The following is a 22,620-nucleotide window of genomic DNA, read 5'->3' on the forward strand; positions in this document are numbered from 1 at the left end:
AATTACCAAATAAGTTTTTTTGTCGTGTTTTTAGATGCGACATCAAGTTCTTTTTCATTAAAGCATGATATGTGTTATTGTTGTTTTATTTTATATTAATAGTTTTTTTTTTCTCTATTTAAAATGAATAGTTTTATATAGTATATTTTTACAATTGCAGTATTACTACTTTGTAGTATCTTTTTGACAAGTAGAGATTTAAATGATTAAAAAAATATTTTGGTTGTTTTCATATATTTTTAGTGTTCTTGATCTTTTAAGTGTTTTGATTTTAACAAGCTTTTTTATGTTTCATTCTTATTTTTTGTTAATTTTCTTATTTAGAATGATGCTGTTATTTTTCTATAAATATTTGTATAAAAAAATCAACTACAAATCTAATATAAAATACAATTATTTTTATAAAAAAGGCTATTATCTCATTCAAGTTTTCATGATTAGATGTCGACAAATCAAATTTAAATGTTAAATGTAAGATTTGATCCGTGCATAAAGATTATTATCTTATTAGCATGTTTTGTCCTTGAAAGAAGGCTTGGATACCCTTTTATGGCTTCTGGCGAGTGTTTCTTATATAGTTGAAAGTGATTGATACTTTTGACAGTTTAAGATAGTTGAGATTTTTTCATTAATAATAGGCTTGTGGTGAGCTATAAAAAAATTTTCCATGACAAAACTAATGTTTCCAATTCCTTTCACTTAAAAACACATTATAAACATCTCCACAACATAAAAAAAAAAAAAAAAATCCATCTATATTAAACCCAAAAAAAAAAAATCAAAAACACCTAAGAATTTTTTTTTTTTCTCTTTTCTCAATCTATTTATTAAATGTTGGATGTTAAAAAAGAAAAGGAAAAAAAATTGGCTTTTAATTTAGTCAAGAAAAAGCAAAAATTAAAAAAGAAAAAAATGTTGGATGACAAAAGAAAAAACATTGTGAACAATAAGTCTTAGAGACTATCCGCAATGCACATTTGCATTGTGAATCCCTCACGCTTTTGTTAATATTACTGATTTTAGATCCTAATTGACTAACATGTTTTTATTTTGTTTTTGTGTTTTAAAATGTGTTTTTTAAAAAAATTAAATTTTATTTTATTTTTTTTTATTTTAATTAATATTTTTTTGGTATTTTTAGATCATTTTAATGTATTAATATTAAAAATAATTTTTAAAAAATAAAAAAAATATTATTTTAATATATTTCTAAATAAAAAATACTTTAAAAAACAATTACAACCATTCTTCTATCAAGTATATAAGCTCCATATAATTTCATGGACTTTGAGCTTTTAAATTGTTTTAAGCCATTGTTGTGTGAGAATCATGCCTCGTCTATACTTGAGCCCTAGCTGAAAGTACTATAAATGGTGTTTGAACTTCAAAACATGAGCCTAAAAGTTTGAAATCTTTCTTAAAAGAATAGGATATGTGGGAGAATATAGTAGTTATTATTTTTTAAAATAGTTTTTATTTAAAAAATATTAAAATAATATTTTTTAAAAAAAAATAATATTTTATACATTAACAAGTCAAAATAATTTCAAAAATACTAAAAAAAAATAATTTGAAAAAAAATAAAAGTTGGGTTTTGACAAAAACAAGTTGAAACTTATTCTCAAACACCCTTTAAACCCAAGTATCAGACCGACTTTAAAACCAACTTTTCTCCCTTAAAAATATCACTAAATCATTAAAAAAATCAAAAATAAATTACAAAATACCATACCAATCATGAAATTATATTTTTCACCATTAAATATCCTAATAAATTAAAAAAAAAAAATATCAAATATTAAGTTGCAAAAATAAACAAATAGATTAAAAGAAAAAACCAAGAAAAAAAAATCCAACCTAAAAAGCACTTCGAGCTGAGGAACTTGCGCTTTCATGTTTGAAATTCTAGTTATTTTTCAAATCCGACGCATAAGGCTAATAAAAAGATGCAAAAAATTTAAACAAAATAAAAAATTTCAAATTTTTTTTTAAAAAAATACTAGAGGCTGAAAACCTAGATTTACAGAAAATAATTTACTTCATCTCTTAACATATCTCCGAGGGCAGGACGCATCCAAATGTGGATTTGGCGATCAGTTAATTTGGATTTGGATTTGGAAAAATAAGAAAATGTAATGAAAAATTTACCCAGTCTCGAGTGTGCTGTGACGAGTCCAATGGATAGATAATACAGATGCATTATCAACTTTGTTGAACAAAAATTGTTTATAACGTTGCAAATAACGACTGAACCGACTGGGTGCTGTTCACCTTATTAAGATGTGTAAAAAAAATTGTTCGCTCACCTACAACTCAAAAGAAAATCTTAAAACGAAAATTAAAGGAGGGGAAGAAAGAAAACAAAACTGAAGTTTCAGCGGAAACATCTCCTTGTTCTCTCATCCTAAAACTTTAAACTCATCGTAGCCCAGTCGGGTTTTTTTTTATCATAATTTACCTGAGGTAAATAAATTGCAATCACCTACGACCACCGGTCTTCTTGACAGGAAGGACATCCTCGTCATCTGACTCGATATCTCCATGCACCCACAGCCCACGCCTATCAGCCCGTGCTTCATCCTGGAATTTTTCCAAATTTTCTAGCGCCACCTTCCTTTCCATCGAGTCCCACTTCCTCATCTTTTCTATCCTGGCTAGCCCTTCCTGAAATATCCATGAAATTAAATTAGCCTACAGAAAATGTACTAAATGCTTGCCAAGTTTCCTGAAATATCCATGACACAGCACATGGTTTCGTTTACTAAACCTTCACCTGCTATTAACAACAGAGATTTTACCCAATGACAAGGTGAATAATTTTCCTGAAGTTTATGGGCGCCAGTGTTCACAAGCCGTGTAAAAAAAGCTTTTTCACAAGGTTTAACATTCATCCAATCATCCTTGAAGAACATGAAAAACATTACTCATACCTGAACTAGGGCAGCATTTAAGCTGATCTCTGAATCAACAGCGACCAGAGTTACAACAACAACTGGCCCAGTTCCCTGGCCTTTAACTTTCCCTCCAGAAGCATCCCTTTCTTCCACCTTTGCCCTGAACTCTTTTGAACTGTTTAATGTGTTATCACTAAAATACTGAGCTGCTTCTGGACCACAATCATCCTCCAAGCCTGGAACTTTAATGTACGCTAAGCTGCACAGCTGAGCAAGACCAGGTGCCGCTGACACTGATGGATCAAGAGGCCGTATGTGACTGTATGGAACCTCCTCCTGATTGCCATAATCAATGTAGAACACCTCAAACTTGTCCCTAGGGGACTCAACGCCTCCACGAGGTGCATTCACAATCTTCACAAGTCAAACAGGAAATTTGAGATCAATCAGGATGAGCATTTATAGGAATGACATAGATCCAATGATCCTAACAACAAAGATAAATAAAGAAACTATGATTCTATTAAGCCAAGTGATGAAAGCATAACATCTACAGAACAGGAGATGGGGGCATTCAATCAATGAAAACAAACTGTGAAGGTTAAACTACAGTTAAAATTTAAGCTTTGATTGGATAAAAAGTGGATGAAGATTGAAACTAAGTAGGCGGCTAATTCTCACCATTGCTCGGTTCCATGTGTTATCTGCGCTGAACTGAGCAAGCACAATGTCACCCTTCTTGGGATTAAAAGCACCAATTACAGGAGCCTCTTGGAGATTGAGGGAGGCAAGCTGTTGCTGAATAGAGGCTATTTTCTTATCCTCAACTATTTGGACATAGAACCTACCACCATCCAAGACTTCTGTAACCACTACCTGAAAATAGATATTAAAATGGAAAAATCAGAAAATGTTGTCTAACATATGAAAGCCATGTCATTCAATAATATCTCCACTACCTTGAGCACTTCTTTCTGTTTGCTTTCAACAACAGGACCACTATTTATTTCCTCTCCTTCAACATAATTCTCCCAAATCTGCAAGAATTTTCAGATTTTTTACTTGGTGATATGATAATCAAGAAAAGAACAGAAGATGCAGTGCATACTTAATGCATTTTTCAAAGAAATCTTTTGAAGATTAATAAGACGTTGATAATACTTCTTACCTTCAGTTTCTGCCTCTTGGCAGATTGCTCAGCCTGTTCAAGAAGATGTGCATCAGGAATCCTATCAGTGCCAAAGGAAGTTTGAAACCTTGCAAGGCCAGCTTCAAGAAGAGTCACTGCCATGTTAGTCCTTGACTCCCACAAGGATCCCAAGAAAGTTCCGGTTCTATCAACAGTTTCCACTTCAATCTGTGTGAAGGTACGTTCATCAGAACAAGGAAACAAATCAAGTGGCAAAGCAACCAGATTGAGAAAGGTAAAAATTATACTTCAACATCTCTCTGCATTATCTTTCGTCTCATAAGAGCTATTGCTTCTTCTGAGTAGGGTTCATCACGACCAGGACATCTAACACCAGAGAATGAGAAGGCGATGCTACATGTTTCCTTGGGAATCAACAGTTTAAAACGATGACCACTAAGGACGTATTCAACAACAGCAGATATCCTCCTACTTCTGTGCAGGAATGGCAAGAAGTCTTTTGCTTTCTTGGATGATGACTGTAATAAACACAAAGAGTTTATATGTTAAGGCCATGCAGTAAAAAAAGAGATTGCCTTTAGCACAATTATTATAGCTCTAACCGTGGTGAGGTCTGTAATATGCATGACTGGAGGGTCCTTTGCAGAATGGATCCCTTTCTTTCCAGCAATAGCTCTTGATTCAGCAGCAAGAAGGGCATCATAAAAGTTTGATCTTTCCTCAAAATCTCTATGCCGAATCACAGTGCCAAAGCCACGAGAAACCACTAGCTCAGCAACATTGATCCCAGGTTGCTGGCCAGCCGCAGTAGATGGAGCTGTCGAGGCTTCATCACCTTTAGTGGGAGACAGCAGAAAGATTGATCCAAAATCCATAACTCTTGCATCTCCAGCAACAGGGGCAGCTGTGGGTCCGTCTGTCATCTTCCTAGAATATTCCATTCTCACATTCACCTGAAAAACAAATAATCATTAAATGTGATGGTTTTTTCAATCATCAGAATGAAGAAGTTGCCATAGCTTCCATACTTGTCGTCCAATAAGGCGTGTCCTCAAAAACTCCTTTGCTTCCCGGGCATAAGGAGCAGGTTTTTCATCTCTACGAGGATTACCCATTTTTGGACACCTAATGCTTGAAAGATTGACTCGTCTCTCTGCCAATGGACTGCCATAAGGCACAGAATCGTCCGCCACAATGACACAATCACCACTTACAACCTCCACTACCTAAAGAAATAACAAAAGTAACTGAGAAGAAATCTCTACTAAATTAGAGATGAATTAGCATGAGCAAGGAATGGACCAACTGCTACCTTTCCAGTAAAATTCTGATCATGGATTGCTTTTGAATTTGTAGCAGGGGGTACATAATTAGTCCAGAACCTCAATCGACTTTTTTTGGCTTGCAGTTCTGCAGTCTTCAGCTGCCGTTTAGCATCTTCTTCCATCATGTTTGCACTCCATTCAACAAATTTTGCCAAACCCTAAATTAGGAGAGGAGGTAGAGAGAGATTCAGAATACCCATATATCTGAAGGATACTGACAAATACTATTAGAAGCAGTAAAGCATCCAAACATGAACAGTTATTCTTAAAACTGAGTATTGGAAACTGCATCAAAGCCAAGAAGGTTGTCTCAAACCAGATGCCAGCATGCAAAGGGGGAAATGTGGCTCAAAAGAAAGCAGGAGTGGGAGCAAAGGACCATAATTTTACAATCAATAAGCAAACCACATAAAAATTAGAACCATTTCCACAAAATCCATTTTAATTTTCATGTGCAGTATATAATCAATCGAGCCTTCAAAGACATAAGAAACCATTACCATGCAACAGAAAACCTGAAGCATATAAGCTCTAATATTTCTCTTAAGGTAGCATGAACTATTGACAATAGCTCTAGATATACAACCTCTGCAGGAATCTAACTAAAGCACAAACTACATCTTTCTTCCTTTATATAGCAACTAACCAAATACAAAGAAAACAAAAACAACATCGTACTAAACATATGTTCCAGTCTTAGGTGAAACATGTAGATGGAATAAATTCGGTTCCATGTTCAAATTTCTTTTTCCATACAAATACTGCACATGCGTGTTTTTACCCTATTCCCTAGTCTGTTTCACAATGATTGATCCCTCCATCCTGCTCAGTAAATGTCAAACCTAGAACCTATTCAGACCCCCTCAACCTTTAACTCTGGCACTTGGTCCAATGCCACAAGGCTGAATCCAGAAGTGAATGTTCACAAGCTTGCATCAAATGACTGAACAGGCCAAGGCAATATAAGGCAACTCTTTCATTAGTTATATTACAAAGCATTAATTAACATCAATGATTCACATAATGGCACAGCACGATTCAGCACATACATTTTCAACAAGCTCTAGTGCCAAGTCCTTTGCAGATTCCCCATCAGGATAGTATACTGATCCAATCAAATTGCTGAACTTGTCAACACCTTCCAGAACAATGCGGACCTATAAATTCAAATAGAATTTAGACTGTATCTGAAAAAATGCAAATAAAATGAAAGCTTAAAACAGTATTTACTTACATCCCTGTTCAAAGTACGTAGCTCTGTAAAATGTTTGGCTTCCATCCCAAATGGATCAGGAGCAACTTCTGGAGGAGCTGCTGAGGCTGCAAGTCTCTGTGCAGATGTTAAAGGGGCACGAGTTTCAGATGTGTCACCATTTGTTCCATTAGAGGTTGTTACAGTTTCACCAACAGTTTCTATTGCAGCTCTTTTACCCATTGATGGGGCCTAATTTAAGGGGATTCAAGTGTTAGGCATTTATGGACCATGCACCATCACCAGCAAATAACACAGATGAGCAAGGAACAACTCAAGGTATAGAAACATTGCTAATCAGTTTGCAATAACCATACCTGTATTCCAGCAACAAACACTTGAACAAATTGAAAGTCTGGAAGCAAGTAGACACGGATGGTACTGCCATCACGAACCTGCTCCACAATGCATTCCATGGGTGTTCCCTTGTTTGCAGCTAGCAGACCCATAGCATCAAAATTACTCGAATCACCAATGGCAGAGGGGGGTAGATTTCTGATCGATGCCTCTGAGGCTCCTGGTGCCTAGGATCAGAAAGAAGAGAGGACTGGGCATTTAGTCAAATTCTGTCGCGTAGATTTACATTCCAAGAACATGATTGGAATTCTTAAAGCAACTTGACCAAGTCCAGCACAAAATTATTGAGGTCACTAAAGAGGCTGTATTATTTTTTTCCTGAACTCAGAAACAAGTCCAGCTCAACTTCAAAAAAATCATACAATTAAATAATTTAGTCTTGACCGTTCAGATCATCTGTACTGAGTCCAAGTCACATCAAACAGTAGGCAAAGCAGATCTAGCCAGGAATAAAATTACAATTTTCCCTATTTGAACTCAAAGTCAGAAAAATTCAAAAGGCTAACTTGTATCTAGTAAGGATGGTGCATCCAGAAAGGTGCAACTACCCTTTGTGAATGTGAATCATCACTCAATAACCGCTAATCATAGCTACTTGATAATACATAGATTTTTTTATTAAGGTAACAAGAAGTGTTCTGTACTGAGTGTAAGGAACCATGCACCAGAAATTAAAATTTATCATGCGTGGACAGGGGGAGCTCACCTTACTCCATCTGCCCAGACCCTGCTGTTTAGCTTGCTCCTCAAGGCCTAGGAGCTCAGCAAGAAAAGGACTAGCTTCACCTTTTTGCTGACCCTGCTCCCTAACCTGAACATAACAGATTCAGTATGATCCCGTACAAAAACAAGCTAAAAATCATATCAAGGAAACCTGTAAAAAAAAAAAAAGATCCACCTTTGCCCAGCCTTCAGAAACAACCAGCACTGCAACATTTTTTTCACCAAGGAACACAGAGCCGAATTCTCGGCCAATGGATGGAACTGCGTAATCTACCTTGAAAGTCACTTCCTGTGAAACCAAAAGAAAGTTCCACATATCAAGCATAAGTTGATAAACCAAAAAAAAAAAAAAACATCAAACAGAGGAAATATTTCAACAGCATTCACCTTTCCTATGCAGAGCTTCCTCAAATACTCTCTGCTGTTCCAGGCAAATGGCTCATCAACACCACCTCTGCGAGCCTATCAATCAGAAAATGAACATAAATTCACAAAACTAAACTTGTAAAATCAGCTCAAAGTCTAATTTCACATTCATGAAAATATAACTCTAACAATTAACACCAGACACAGTATCACAATCATAAAACCTCTCGTACACAAATCTTTTCAAATTTATTAGCGACTCCCAACCATTTCAGTTAAAACGTGAAGAAAAGCACAAGCGTTACCAATCTCGGGGCAATGAGAGAGGACAATGTGATAGTCTTTTCCGGTGGAGGGCCAGGCTTACTGCTAGTCATAGCCATTATCACCAAGCTATCCCCTGAAGGAACTGCTTTCACTTTTCCTCTGTACCATCCTGTAGCTCCAGCTGTTGACGTCGCCATCCTCAACAGCTAAGATCTACAAATTACAACAACATTTCCATCCATAAAGTATATCAGACTTCTCGCTACTCCGGGATAGTTACCATAAATCATGAAAAATCAAAATTTAGCTCATAATTAATTAATTAGCGTGATCAACCACTAATTAATTTTTTCAAATCAAAACAAAACAAAAGCATATAATAAAAAAAAATCAAAACTTATCTCATTGTTAATTAATCAACATAATCATCACTTATATTATCGAACAAGCTTTTTTATTGATTAAAAAAAAATCACAGCAACATGCAAAATCAAAAAATTTTAAAAATATAGATCATTAAAGTAACCAAAAACACCAGATCCATTACATTGAATTCACCAGAACTAAAAAAAACTACACAAATCATCACATGCATCACAGTACAGTTACTCGATCTGCAATTCGAATTCGATAAACATAACAAAAAACAAAATTGAATCATAGAAACCGCGAATTAAAAAAAAAATATCAACTGGTTGATCGTCATGAGATAAGGAAAGATCTGTCAATTGCAGTTACCTCGATCTCTCAAGATATTATCACAAGAAAATGCTGTTTGTGCTTTGAGAGAAGAGAAACAGAGCGCGAGAGAGATCGAAAGAGAGAGGGACGGCGACACAAAGAGAGAACAGAGGGAAGGAGGGTGGCTACAAGATGTCAAATATAAAAGAGAGGAGGAGGAAGGTGACAATGATAATACCCTTGTTTGTTTTAAGAAATTACTAGAAATGCCCAAAAAAAGAATTGGAGAGAAGGAGATATAAATGTGTAGTAATTAAATTTACATAAAAGAAAATCTCTAAAAAGTTAGGAGGATTTGATTGGATTGGATATGGGTTTTGGGGGGGCTTTTTGATAATTTAATGCTTTTTGTCTAATCTCTTAGGACACGGAGGGAGGAGGGGGCTATTACCGTCTCACATCGATAACGCTTAAAAACTGGGTTGGTAAAAATATCTCTTTAATGATGAACCAAATTTCAACGTGTTGGTGGTTTTGCTTGTCTTAGATTTTAATGACATCTTAATGAAAGATTAGTATAAGTGGGTTTGACTAAATGTTTTTAATGAAAACGAGTTTAGATATCCTGATATGATTGGCACGCGATGTCACGATATCAATACATGTTATAATGTATGGTAGTAGTTTTAAAACTATGAAATGATTCAATTATAAGATTTTAATTTTTAAGATCAATATTGGATGTGAGAAAAATTATTTTAGTCATTCAAGTTTGATATAAAAAAAAAATCTAGCTTTGGGTTTTTTAGAAGGCTTTTTTTAGAAGTTTTTTAGTTGAATAGTTATCAATTCTCTTATTTTTATTTAATAATAAAAATAAAAATATAGAATTTAATAAGTAAATGAATAAATAAAGAGTAGCTACATTGATTTTGATCATATTAATCTTACATGTATCATGTGACGTCATAGTTTCAACATATGTTATACGTAAATAATATGATATTAATGCATGTTACGTATAAATATAGTATGTTATCATAATTTATGGTAGCAGTTTAAAAAATATCAAATGATTCAATTATGAAATTTTATTTTTTAAGATTGATATTAGATATTGGATGTGAGAAAATTAATTTTAGTCATTCAACTTTAAGAGAGAGAAAACATCTTGTTTTGGTTTTGATAAAGAACTTTTTTTAGAAGTTTTTAGCTGGATAGTTATCAATTCTCTGTTTTTATTTAATAATATATGTAAAAAAATGTTGAATTTATTAATTAAATAAAAAAAAATTAGTTACATTGATTTTGATCCTATCATTCTTATACGTATCATGTGACGTCACAATTTACATGTGTTATATGTAAATAGCATGATATCAATGCATGCTATGTATAAAATATAGTATGTGTATCATAATGTATGATAGTAGTTTTTAAAAATATAAAATGATTCAATTATGAAATACTAATTTTTAAGATTGATATTGGATGTGAGACAAATAACTCTAATCATTCTAAATCCGAGGAAAAAAAAAAACATCCTGTTTTGGTTTTGACAGAAGGCTATTTTTATAAGTTTTCTAGTTAGATAATTATTGATTTTATGTTTTTATCTAATAATAACTATAAAAAATATTGAATTTAATAAATAAAAAAGGGTTTTAGTTATATTGATTTAGATCAGTTTGATATTATTATGTGATGTAGCAATTTAAAATTATGTTACATGCAAGTATGTTACATGTAAATAGTATGATTATATTGTTATATAGTTGTTGTAATTAATATTAATAGTTTGTAAATGATCTTATAACTCAATCATATGATTTTAATTTTTTAGATTTGTGATTTAATAAGATAATTAATTGCATCAACACATCGTTGTTATTCAATAATACCCATAAAAAAGGTGAAAAAAATGGTGAAAGGAATACTTAACCTTCTCGATTTTGACTCTATCGATAGTAAATCTAATTTTGTCAGTATGCATTGTAATTGACATTAGCTATTTGTCAACCACTTCCTAATTCGATCACGTGATTCCAATTTTATAGACTGATACTGGATAACAGGAAATTAACTTTATTTATTCAGTTCGAAAGGAGAAAAAAATAATTTACCTTCTTGTCTCTTTTTTACCTCTTGATATTCAGAGAATGCATGTTTTTGTAAAGTAAAGTTTTTTTTTAAAAAAAAAATGTTTTTTTTTTAAATATCTTAACGATGTTCATTTTTTTTTAAAAAAAAATATTTTAATATTAATATATTAAAAAATAGTAAAAAAATTATTTTAAAACAAAAAAAAAAAATTCAAATTTTAATAAAACAAAACAGGTTATACCATAACCCAAAAAAGATCTAAATTGCTTTATAACTCGGTCATAAGATTTAACTTTCTAGATCAATCACTAACAAACAAAAATCAACTATGATCTTTCAAGTCCAAAAGAAAGAAAAAATTATTTCTTTTAAAATTTTTTCTCTCTCAGTGGTTTGCTAAGCAATTGCATTAACTTTTTTATTCTAATTTAATAATATTGATTAATAAGTTAATATTTAACTTTCAAAGTATATAAACAAATAGGATACGCTTTTCTAATCTCATTGACTAGGAATGATTAATTTCACACAAAAAAAAAAAAAATTCTCCGAAGGTGAAAACAAAAAAGAAAAGGGAGCAAGATATGTGATCTTTTAAGAAAAAAGTTATAATTTATATATTTTTTTGTTTAAATCTATATTTTCAAACCATAATCACAAAAACAATTAAATTTTATTTATTTATATGGTATAATATGATGTAGTTTGTAGTTTGTGTTTTGTTCTAACTACAAATTTAAAACTGCTTAATTAATTAATATACAACTTAATATCTTGTTCAAACCATAAATTTAAAAGCATTTTATTAATCAATACACATCACTATTTCGCACGAGTCTTGTTGAAAACTTTCTCTTAAAATCTTGATTAATAAAAAACTATAATATATATATATATATTACATTTACTTTTTTAAATCATAATAATAAAAGCTATTATAATGTAAAACACACACATGGTACAAATTACATGTAGATTTACTCTCCACATTAGTATCAAAACTTGAACTTTTAAAAACAATGCAAGAATGGAGTCAATCAATGACATGTTTAACTTTGATATACGATGGTTTGAGAATACATAAAATTAAACGAAAAAGGCTAGATAATATGATCGTGTCTAATTTGCATATCCTGTTTTGTTTATTCCGCATGGATACATGATCACCATCCATCATCAATTCCCCATCCACATCTAGGTAATTAAAATAAGGCCATGTTTCTTAATAACTTGACTATATAAAAAGGGTCTCTATCAGTGAACAATTAATTTATTATATTTCCATTTATCCTTTTCCTTTCACAAATCACCGATAGTCTAACAGAGACCAGAAACAAAATAACTCGGTCAAAATATATCCCTTACAAAAATATTGTCTTCAAAACCAACTTAAATATATTTTGTCAAGAAAAGTGGGCATTAACTATTTATGCCCACAAGCATTATTTTTTTTGTTCAACTGCTGACACGTTTTTACACATATTTATTAAACCCATATATTTGGAAACATGATCTAACCCGCATTTAAAAAAAATAATTTTTTTATTTAAAATTAATATTTTTTTAGTGTTTTTTTTTTTAATTTTAATGTATTGATATAAAAAATTATTCTTAAAAAATAAAAATACGAACATTTTCCTAATGCATTTATAAGCAAAAAACACTTTAAACCCACAATTTAATCTCAAACTGTTACCATAATCCCGAACAAGCCTTAGCCTTCGCTTTGTATTGCGTTTCAAACGAGGTTGTGTAAATTTTATTTTTATTTTTTTTATATTTTAAATCGTTTTGATATGCTAATATAAAAAAATATTAGTTTAATATATTTATGAGTAAAAAAATATTTTAAAAAATAATTGCTGCCAAACTCTAAAAAACCCTTAATAGTAACCCACAATCTAGTCCAAGTAAAGTTTTATTTCAAATTGTTTTTAACATTGATTTTGTTAAATTTAAATGATCTAATAAATTGAGCCGAGCAAAAATAGATAACTTAAAAGGTTAATATAGTCAAATCCACTTAAAACATGACCGGGTCAAAACCATAAATTTCTTTATGAAAAACGGAAACTACATTGTTTTTTAAACAAGGAAAAAATAGACCGGGTTGACCCGTGACCATTAAGTTGAATGGATAACCAAATGACCCAAGTCCTAGACCATATCAGGCTCCAGACCAGTATGACAACCATCCTCTGACGCACCTAATTCATAGTAATTACCGCAAAAGCAAAGGCGTAACGTGCAAGAGACAGTCGTTAACTCTTACACTATTCAATCTGTACTATTTGCGGTAAAAAAAAAAGACACTGTTGGGAGTCACTGTGGTGACCGATGAGTTGATCACAGTGAAAAGAAAAGCAGATGAAATTGATTGTTTTCTGACGAAATTGTTACCACTAGGGGTTGATGCTATCTCTCTTCTCCTCCTGACAGCAGAGAGTGATTGCACGGGTTAGCATGTACATATTTAACACGTGCACGGTACTGGCATCCTATCCTCGGTGTCCTTTTTGCCAGAACATTAGGATAATGCGATAAATTTCGATGGAGTAAGTTATAATATAGTCCTTATTTTTCTATGATTTTGTAGGCTAGTCCTTCTTATTTTGAAAATCATAAACCAGTCCTCTAGCTAGAGTTGACTTTTAGTCCTTTCATAAATGTCCAACTTGCCCTTTTTAAATAGTAATAATAATAATTAACTTGTCATGGAGCATTAAGAAATAACCAAGTCACAAACGACTTATAAAATACAGGTATTCAATATTGGGGTTTTAAAATTAAAAGAATTAACTAACTATTTCGCTAATTACAATGATTATTCTCGAGATTTATGTAATTACAATGATAATTCTCATTCTTTGATGCACTCACAGCAAAAGAAAAACTGAGATTTATTTTCAAAAATACTATACACCAATTAAAATTAAGATTATATTTGCTATGATTTTTATAAATTGATTCAAGTTTTTCCTTAACCATTGAAGAAAAAGTATGTTTAATTAAAAATAATTCTTGATTTAAAATAAAGAAATTATTAAAAAATCGAGTCAAAGTTTTGCTGTAATCAAAAGTTAAAATCTAAATCTTCATTTATGGATTCTAACTTATGTTATACTTTTTTAAAAAACTCAATCTTAGTCGTTATTATGAAAAATAGTCTTAACTTAAAATCATTTTGACTTATTTTTACTATAATTCATTAAAAAATATTTTTTTAATTATAACTGAAAGTTAAAAATTATTTTACATAAGCCTTGCCAAATACCATCTAAGTTTCGTTCTTCAATAATTTTAAAGCACGTTCCTCACATCGACTCGATGTATCCAAGGAAATTAATTTTTCTGGTGTTAATCGCAATGCTGTAATCTATAAATAAGAAAAAAGGGAGTAAATGTTTTTAACTGCCAGGTCAAACTTTTAATATTTAAATTATTATTGAAAATATCAACATAGCCCAAACGTTGTCTAAAACTCTAAATTGCTCAGTGGAAATTTCTTTTCAGTTGTCGACAGAAGAGGTCAAGTGGGCTTGTTGGGAATCGGGCACGCACTCATACTAGTGCCCATTGTCGTTGATTACAATGTGCGGCAAGTAGTGATTTTATTATTTATTATTTTCTTACTATAATAACTAGTGTATTTGGAATAGAGGTGTAATTTGTTTTTTTCGATCCACATAAAAAATGAAAAAAACAAGAAAATTTTATTTTTAATGATAACTTTTTGTATAATAAAAACAACAATCATATCTCATTACATCTCTATCCCAAATATCACAGCTGAGACTAAGGTATTATAGAAGAATTACAAGTGAATAGTGACTTGTAATTCGTGTTTTAAAAAAATATAATTTTTTATTTAAAATAATTTTTTAATATATTTATTTATTTTAATATATTATATCAAAAATAAATTTAAAAAATAAAAAATATTATTTCCTTGCAACCTGCCTCCTTCGAAAGAAAAGAAAATCCGTCAGCCATCTTTTGTCCAATGGCTCGCACAAAAAGCATGAAAAGTGGTTGGCATTCCCATTTTGCAATCCATTATGTATTGGGCTTTCATAAAATATAAATATAAATTTGAATCTTATATCTATGAATTTTATTAATTTAAGTCTCAAATATTTCTTACATGCAGAGTTACGTCACTTTATCAATTTCTTTTGGCAGCTTAAGTATGTAATAAAATAAGATTAAGGGATGTAACACAACAAATCAAGGTTTTAGATTTGTTTCATAGATATTATCTATTCGAGTTTTATAAATTTTAACCGTTAGAGACTTACATGATCGTTAACTTAAGAATTCGTAAGATTAATTAAGGTGTATCTAAACTCATCTAACACATATATTAATAAAAAAAAACCTCTCAATCTAAAAAAACTTAAAATTAAAAAAAAACCCTAACATTTTCAGTTTGATATATATTAACTATAAATTTAAAGACATCAGCCTTTTACAGTACGAATTCACAATGAAAAGCTGATGCTTTAGTTATAGTTAATTAATTAATTAATGCATTACCATAAATTAAGGAGTTGTCAACCGGTTGAAAGTTGGATGATGACCACTGGCGAACTTTGACAAATCTTCTCCCTCTTTACTTTTCAAAGAAAACGGAGCTGTGTATTAATGGGTGCTAATATCCTGTCGTTTGCATGAGTGATGTTTGCATCATGGAAAGGAAAGGATGGAAAAGGCTGATTTTGCCCTTCATGGGAAAGGTTAGCTTTAGGGTTATATCGTTTTTTTTTTTTACAAGGTTTATCAGTAATTACATTAAAAAAAAGTGTTTATTAGTAATTTTATGTTTTTTCTATTGTGTAATTACCAAACAACTCCTTACAAAAATTCTATCTGGTTCAGGGGCTTTTCTATGAGTAATGTCCTGTCGTTTTTTCTTCTTCTAATTTTCTTTAGTTTTGACTCAAAGGAAGCAGGATATTCTTGCTTTCAGCTAAAAGAAGACTGGTTTAGAAATCCATTATTGTTTTTAGTAAGAAATAATTTCTTATGATAGTAACAATGTCAATCAAGCCAAAATCTTCAAAGAAAGCACTTCTGAACATCAAAATAGAAAGGAACAGATCATCACAAGTTGCTGCTTGTTTATAGAATTCTGTTTGCTGCTGTATGGTTTTTCATGGACAAAAAGTAACCACCTGCTCCTTCAATGACTAATGTTGAACCATTTCCAATTTGGACAAAAAGGGTTCTAAAAGGGTTACTTTGCCGGTCTTCTTTACACGCAATCTCCAAAAAGGGATGCAATTAAAACAGAAAAAGAAGCAATGTCTAAGTACTTGTATTACTTTTCCTTTTCTTGGTGAAATATTTGAGTTGCCAAACCTTTCCGCTTCATCTACTGTAGTTTCATGGCCCTCTCATTAAAATTACCATACAACAATAATGTTAGGATCCTAAAGCTATGGATTCAGGAGCTTTCATGGATGCAGCCTTCTGTGAGGGATAGTTGTTGGTGGATATGGCATTATGTCGCTTGGCCCGAGATTATCGATGGGGGGGCGCTGCTTATGGTGATAAGTGACTGATTGGTAAGCCATTGCTAATGCTAGAGCCTGCACATGCGAAAACAGAAACAAATAATTAATTGGTCAATTAAAAACATTCAGATCTTTACAGCAGTAATTCTAATGATGCAGCTTTCGAACGCCAAAAAGTTGTAAATGTGCAAAATAATCGAGGATCTTACAATGTGATCATGGTTAGGACGAGCATAGATGCCGGTGGTGATGGTGGTTCTTCTTCGAGTACCCTCTGAAGGTGGATTGGATATGTTTTTAAAGCCAGTTGGAACAACAATTACTGGGAAACCAACAAGATTTCCCAAGCAAACTCTCTCCCAGTCAGTTGCATTACCAATGAATGCATCGACAGTGAAACTTTTTTTCACTTCCTGAATTAATTTTCGCCGAGCCCTTTGTGCCTGTGGAAAAATAATCTAAATCTGAATATATCACATATCTCAAAGTAAGTAACAGGTTATATTTTGCTGACTTTCTCTAGATTGAACAAAGTTCTCAGAATTGCTCATAACGACTGTTATTGGCCTGTGCTGCTACTTCTAATACGTTGCAGAACTTGCCAAATTCACATGAAAAGACTGCATGACACCCATATATTAGAAATGACCAGATTTCCAGGTTTAACATAACAAAGAGAAAAAATTAACACCTTTTAAATCATGCGATGGTAGAGTAGTAGATAACAGACCTGCACATAATCAACTGCTGGAATTACGCGTGCACGACGCAATTCAGTGGGCCATTGATCTTGAGCTTCATAAAGGTCATCCTGCCTGGTGCGTTGCCACTCATCAAAATGAGCCAACATCTCTACGTCCATGGTAAAATTTAAGATACCTTGAACAGAGTCGACGGTGTAGTTCAACTTAAAAGGAACCGTTTTAACACCCTTTGATTTGAGAACATTAACAACCTGGCATCACCATCTCAAAGAAGTTCACATTTATGATCTAAAATAACCCAGCCTCAGTCTTTACAGTCAATAAATGCAGCAGAAAGGATCTGATTTTGTAAGAATTACATGAACTGCTTATGGCAGGTGTTGACTATTTTTTTACTTTCCCTTTTCTATTATGCAACCTCAGGATTCAGTTGTGTGAGATATGATAAAGAAATAGGTGCACTAACCTCCATTTCAGCATCATCCGTATACCCAACTGTAAGCCTTTTAATGTCAACAGAAAATGGATCATCAAGGGGAATATATCTTGATGAGAGATCATCAGGGTCCTTCCCTCGAATGGTGTCCAGAACAACTGTACAATCTGCAGCACTTCTGCAGAAAGGTCCCAGCTTATCCTGTAAAAGCAATGTGAGATACTAGATTCCACAGGCTGCGCGGTACTATCAAAAACATAAATCATGTGAAACAACGGTTGTTACCAAGCTTTCTGCTATGCTCATCACACCAGTTCGACCGACCGTACCGAAAGTTGGACGCAATGCTGTCACGCCACAACGAGCTGCAGGATATGTAATTGAGCCAGCAGTTTCTGAACCGATTGCAAATGGAACCATTCCTGTTCAAGAATGCCTCCTTTATTAAATGGAAAATGAGTATGAAAAAAATGTCTTCTATAAATATCAGGAAAACTTGAAAAAAAAAAAAAACCGTCTTCTTGTTGCAGGCAAAATTTGCATCTGATGTTCTTCGATGTCTTCATCGCTACCTCATACTATTCAAGAGATGTTGAATATGGTTATATTTGATATGGGTTTTGCAAATTGATTAAAGGTTTTTTTTTTTTTTTACTTTTGACTCGGAAAAACTGTAAGTATATTTGGCTTATAAACTTTTGACTTGCATCAAAAGTTTGTTACAAAATCAAGTCAAAACTGATTTGAATCAAAAGTAAGAATTTTTAACTTTATAACTTATAAATTATAACTTATACTAATTCCTTTTTCAAAAAGGTTGTTTTGAGTCATTTTAATCAAACATGTTTCCACTTGCAGTCATTTTAACTCATTTTTTTCACAAGTTATCTATGAAAACTACTTTTGAATTATTACTCAAAATCAAAAGTCGTAATTCAAAAGTCATGCCAAACAAACTTTAAGTTTAACAATCACCAGATGAAAAGGATAGCACATCGAAAACAGTGTGAGATCAGAAGAATACCAGCTGAGGTGCTGGCAGCAGGCCCAGCTGACGAGCCAGTTGAAAATTCCTCAATGTTCCAAGGGTTTCTTGTCCTACCCCCAAACCAGATATCATCATACGCAAGCGATCCAGAGACAAGCTTAGCAACTAGAACTGCCCCTGCAGACTTCAACCTGTATCAAGCATAGCACAAATCGAATTAACTAAATGAAACATAATTTACATTCGAATTGCAAAAGAGATGTTTTCATATTTGTTTACTACCTCTTGTAAACCCAAGCTTCAATATTAAGAACTTGATCTTTGAAACTTCTAGAACCCCATGTTGTCTTGTATCCAGGCACGGCAATAATATCTTTTAACCCATAAGGAATCCCATGGAGAGGTCCTATAAGATGAAACAAAAATTTTAACCATGGAAAAAAAAAACTGATTGACAAGAACAAAGAATCTAGTCAAAAGACTAGAGATGCATGAGAAAATAAGAAAAAAAGCGGACAGGCTCATCTATCATTACGAATCAAAGAGGCTAATCTATGCATATTAAATTATGATATGTGAATATTGTGCCCAAAAACCTGGACTTTTCATTTCTATGTCAATGGCATTAGCTTACTAGTGGATCCATAACATGGAAAATATCAGAAAAACTGCTCTGGAGGGAGAATGACTATGCTCAGATTATAATAAAAGTGAGTATATAAAATAGGTACCCAAATACACTCCTTTGGCAAGCAATTCATCAGCTTCTTTTGCTTGTTTATAAGCCAATTCATCAGTATAAGTGATCACTGATTCCAGAACAGGATTGTACCTGGTATTGTGCAAGCAGTCTGCTATTACTACACAAAAAAAGAAGAGGAAAAGACCCTGAAAAATAGAATGGTACAAGAACCACACTAGTAATCTTTCTCTTGTTTTACCTCTTTAATCTCCGTAGAAAAATTTGTACAAGCTCCAGAGATGTAATCTGCTTCGTCCTAATCAGTTCCCCTAATTCAAGTATCTGACAAAGACCAACCAAATTCACAAATGAAATACGAAAAAATAAAATAAAACCACAGCCTATAAATAAGGCAAATTCATTATGTAGCAGCTTTCATTTACACTCATAAAGGCAATATCTTCTTCAGTTTTCGGCCTCTGAATGCCAGAGAGGGTTGGATAACTGAACCTGTTGCTTGCATTTTCCACTTGCTCATCTGTCCACTCAGGGTTAAAAATTAAACAAGATGGGTTATGCAATCCTCCATTCTCAGAAGTCACTAATTCCCTGTTAGCTGCAAAAATTGGTAAATTCAACTCTTTTGCTTCCCTCGCAATGTCCAGCACCTGAATGGGTAGAGTAATTTCATCCAAAATTTAATGGTCAAAACAAGGGTTATTTTCAGTAACAAAACAAAACACACACTCTAATTAAAAGGTCTACTCTCACAATCACCTTGGTATCATCGAAGAAGTTGGCATCAAGCATTTTAAATGCCTCTCTAAGTTGTGAACCTTTATTAATCTTCTCTGAACATTTGTTGTTCTCACTGTCCTGATGAAACAACATATCTAGAATCCATTACACATAGCACCGTACATGTGTATACAAAATCAACCACATTCATAAACTGTCATGCTTATGTTGATTGATGGGTCTTAATTACCTGAACTTATCAATTACAGGGATGGACCAAAACTTTATCTCTAAAACTTCCCGCATTTTTTTAAATGGTCTCACCTGTTTTTACAATTGTTATAGAAAAGCAAATAGCATTTCTAAAAAAAAAAGATAATTGGAACCAGAAGAAATCACCAAAATTTCTAATCGTTGACCAGTATTGATGACATGAACATATAATTATGTTAATTTCTTGAACTTGTGTATGCAGTGAGAGAAGGTGGGATCTTTACCATGACCATGTCGTTACTTTCTGCGAGAAAACGGTTGTGTAGTGTTAGAAATGGCGGATTGAAGGTGGGATCTTCATGGGACCGAGACAAGCACGCAGATCGAGCTTCAAAAAGAAAACAGAAGAGTGCAAAAAAGAAGCAGAAACGTTGCAATCCAGAGGAAGGGGAAGGACAACCGTCGAGTTCCATTAGCTGCCACGTTTGTCGTTCAAAGTTAGTATCTCAGCTCATTCTTTTCGAGTTCTGGCTCTGCATAATACAGGAGCATGAGATTCTCAACGCCAGCAGTCAACGTTAACAGATCATATATAAAAACGTTAAAAAAATATAAGAAACATATAAAAAATTAATTTAAAATAAAAAAAAATTCATTTTTTTTTAAAAAAAACTTTACACAAAAAAAATAAATGTTGACTTTAGCCGCGGATCACGGTTGCTTTTCTTGGCCGGCAAAAAAGAAAAATATTGTGCTGATAAATTTTGTTTTTCTTGTTTAAATCCTTTTCCTTCAGAAGAGCTGAGGAACGACTTGGTAGTGGAAGAGTAATGCGACCAACACTTCTCATCAATTTTTACTATTTTTACTATTGAAATCTCGTGAGAGTAAAGTTACGATTACGTTTTTCATTCATAAATATAATAATATATTTTTTTATTTTTTAAAAATTATTTTTAATATCAGTATATCAAAATAATTTAAAAATATAAAAATTAATTTGAAATAAAAAAAATTAATTTTTTCAAAAATACTTTTGAAACACAAAAACAAAAATAAAACCCTCGCTTTAAAAACACTTTTTAAATTTCTTTAGTTTTTAGTGAGCGTTTGGAACGTTATTGTACCAGTGTTTTCAAAAAATTAAATTTTTTTTTTAATTAAAAATTAAATTTTTTTGGATTGTTTTGATGCGCTAATCTCAAAAATAATTTTTAAAAAATAAAAAAAGTCATTTTAATTCATTTTAGTACGAAAATCACTTTTAAAAGCAACCGCAACTACACTCCAAAACAGACAATAAATTATCAATTCATCACTGCCTAGCTGGTCAATTCAAATTTTTTAAAATAACATTGTTTAATTTTTTTTTAATTTGAGTGGACTCAATTTGAATAAAGTTTGATAAAATTATTTCATTGAATCATCTAAAGGTTAAATAAAAAACAATTTAAAGATTTAATATAAATTTTAAATTAACTTATAAAAAACCGATATTTAATTTTTTACTTTGCAATGTAATAAAGGTTGTGTTTGTTTCCTGAAAAGAGATTTTTAAGAAACTATTTTCTAAACTTTCCTGTATTTGTTTACTATTAGAAAAGTTGGTCAACAGAAAAGATTTTCTAGTCAAAGAAAAATTTAGTTTGGTTTTCAGGAAAATGTTTTTCTGAAAAATTTAGACGAAAACACTTTCCGCAAGATGTGAAAAACTTAGAAATGTCATATTATTTGCTGATTATATCCAATTTGATCCTCAAACTTTTAATTGCTATATATATATATATATTTTTTTTTTTGTTTTGAATATTTATTTTTCAATTTCATTTCTTAAAAGTTAATTGTTATATTAACTTCGGTTCTCATTTTTATAATTATTATTTTCTTTTTCCTTATCATTTTTTATTTAAATTTTTTATCTATCAAATTTGATCCTTATTTTTTTTATTGTTACTTATTTTATTTGAAATAATTTATGAAATGTTAATATTATTATTTTAATTTCTTCATTTTTCATTTTTTTTAGATTTGATATTTATTATTTTGATTATTATTTATTTTATTTGAGATAATTTATGATCTTTTTTTAATTTCATTCTCATTCAACTTTTTAATTTATAAGACTTATTTTTTTATTATTTTAATAAACTTAAGAAAATAAAACATTAAGAAGTTATTTTTTCAGCTTATTTTCCATGACATAAACAAATACTGAAAAATATTTT

The 22,620-nt window shown here is 31.8% G+C and overlaps 2 protein-coding genes across 2 annotated transcripts; both read right to left on the reverse strand.

Annotated features, from left to right (window-relative positions):
- Positions 1-2,182: 2,182 nt before the first annotated feature.
- On the reverse strand, positions 2,183-9,231 carry LOC118028279 (ribonuclease TUDOR 2). The gene is made up of 17 exons (XM_035031822.2): positions 9,073-9,231; positions 8,373-8,547; positions 8,089-8,163; positions 7,877-7,990; positions 7,685-7,789; positions 6,939-7,145; positions 6,604-6,813; positions 6,419-6,526; positions 5,357-5,527; positions 5,073-5,270; positions 4,647-4,997; positions 4,332-4,562; positions 4,063-4,251; positions 3,854-3,931; positions 3,576-3,770; positions 2,931-3,308; positions 2,183-2,664 (listed from the first exon to the last, which is right to left on the reverse strand). The coding sequence occupies exons 2-17, from the start codon at positions 8,529-8,531 to the stop codon at positions 2,479-2,481; spliced, it is 2,955 nt and encodes a 984-aa protein (XP_034887713.1). The 5' UTR covers positions 8,532-8,547; positions 9,073-9,231; the 3' UTR covers positions 2,183-2,478.
- Positions 9,232-16,206: 6,975 nt separating this feature from the next.
- Positions 16,207-20,966, reverse strand: LOC118028278 (uncharacterized). Its single transcript, XM_035031821.2, has 12 exons — positions 20,680-20,966; positions 20,222-20,320; positions 19,888-20,112; positions 19,704-19,786; positions 19,494-19,594; positions 19,045-19,168; positions 18,799-18,953; positions 18,060-18,196; positions 17,805-17,975; positions 17,365-17,589; positions 16,844-17,077; positions 16,207-16,709 (listed from the first exon to the last, which is right to left on the reverse strand). Exons 1-12 carry the CDS (start codon positions 20,866-20,868, stop codon positions 16,575-16,577), a joined length of 1,878 nt encoding a protein of 625 aa, XP_034887712.1. The 5' UTR covers positions 20,869-20,966; the 3' UTR covers positions 16,207-16,574.
- Between the last annotated feature and the right edge of the window lie 1,654 nt (positions 20,967-22,620).

The sequence above is a fragment of the Populus alba genome, chromosome 15 (genome assembly GCF_005239225.2).
Source record: "Populus alba chromosome 15, ASM523922v2, whole genome shotgun sequence".
NCBI classification, from domain to species: domain Eukaryota; kingdom Viridiplantae; phylum Streptophyta; class Magnoliopsida; order Malpighiales; family Salicaceae; genus Populus; species Populus alba.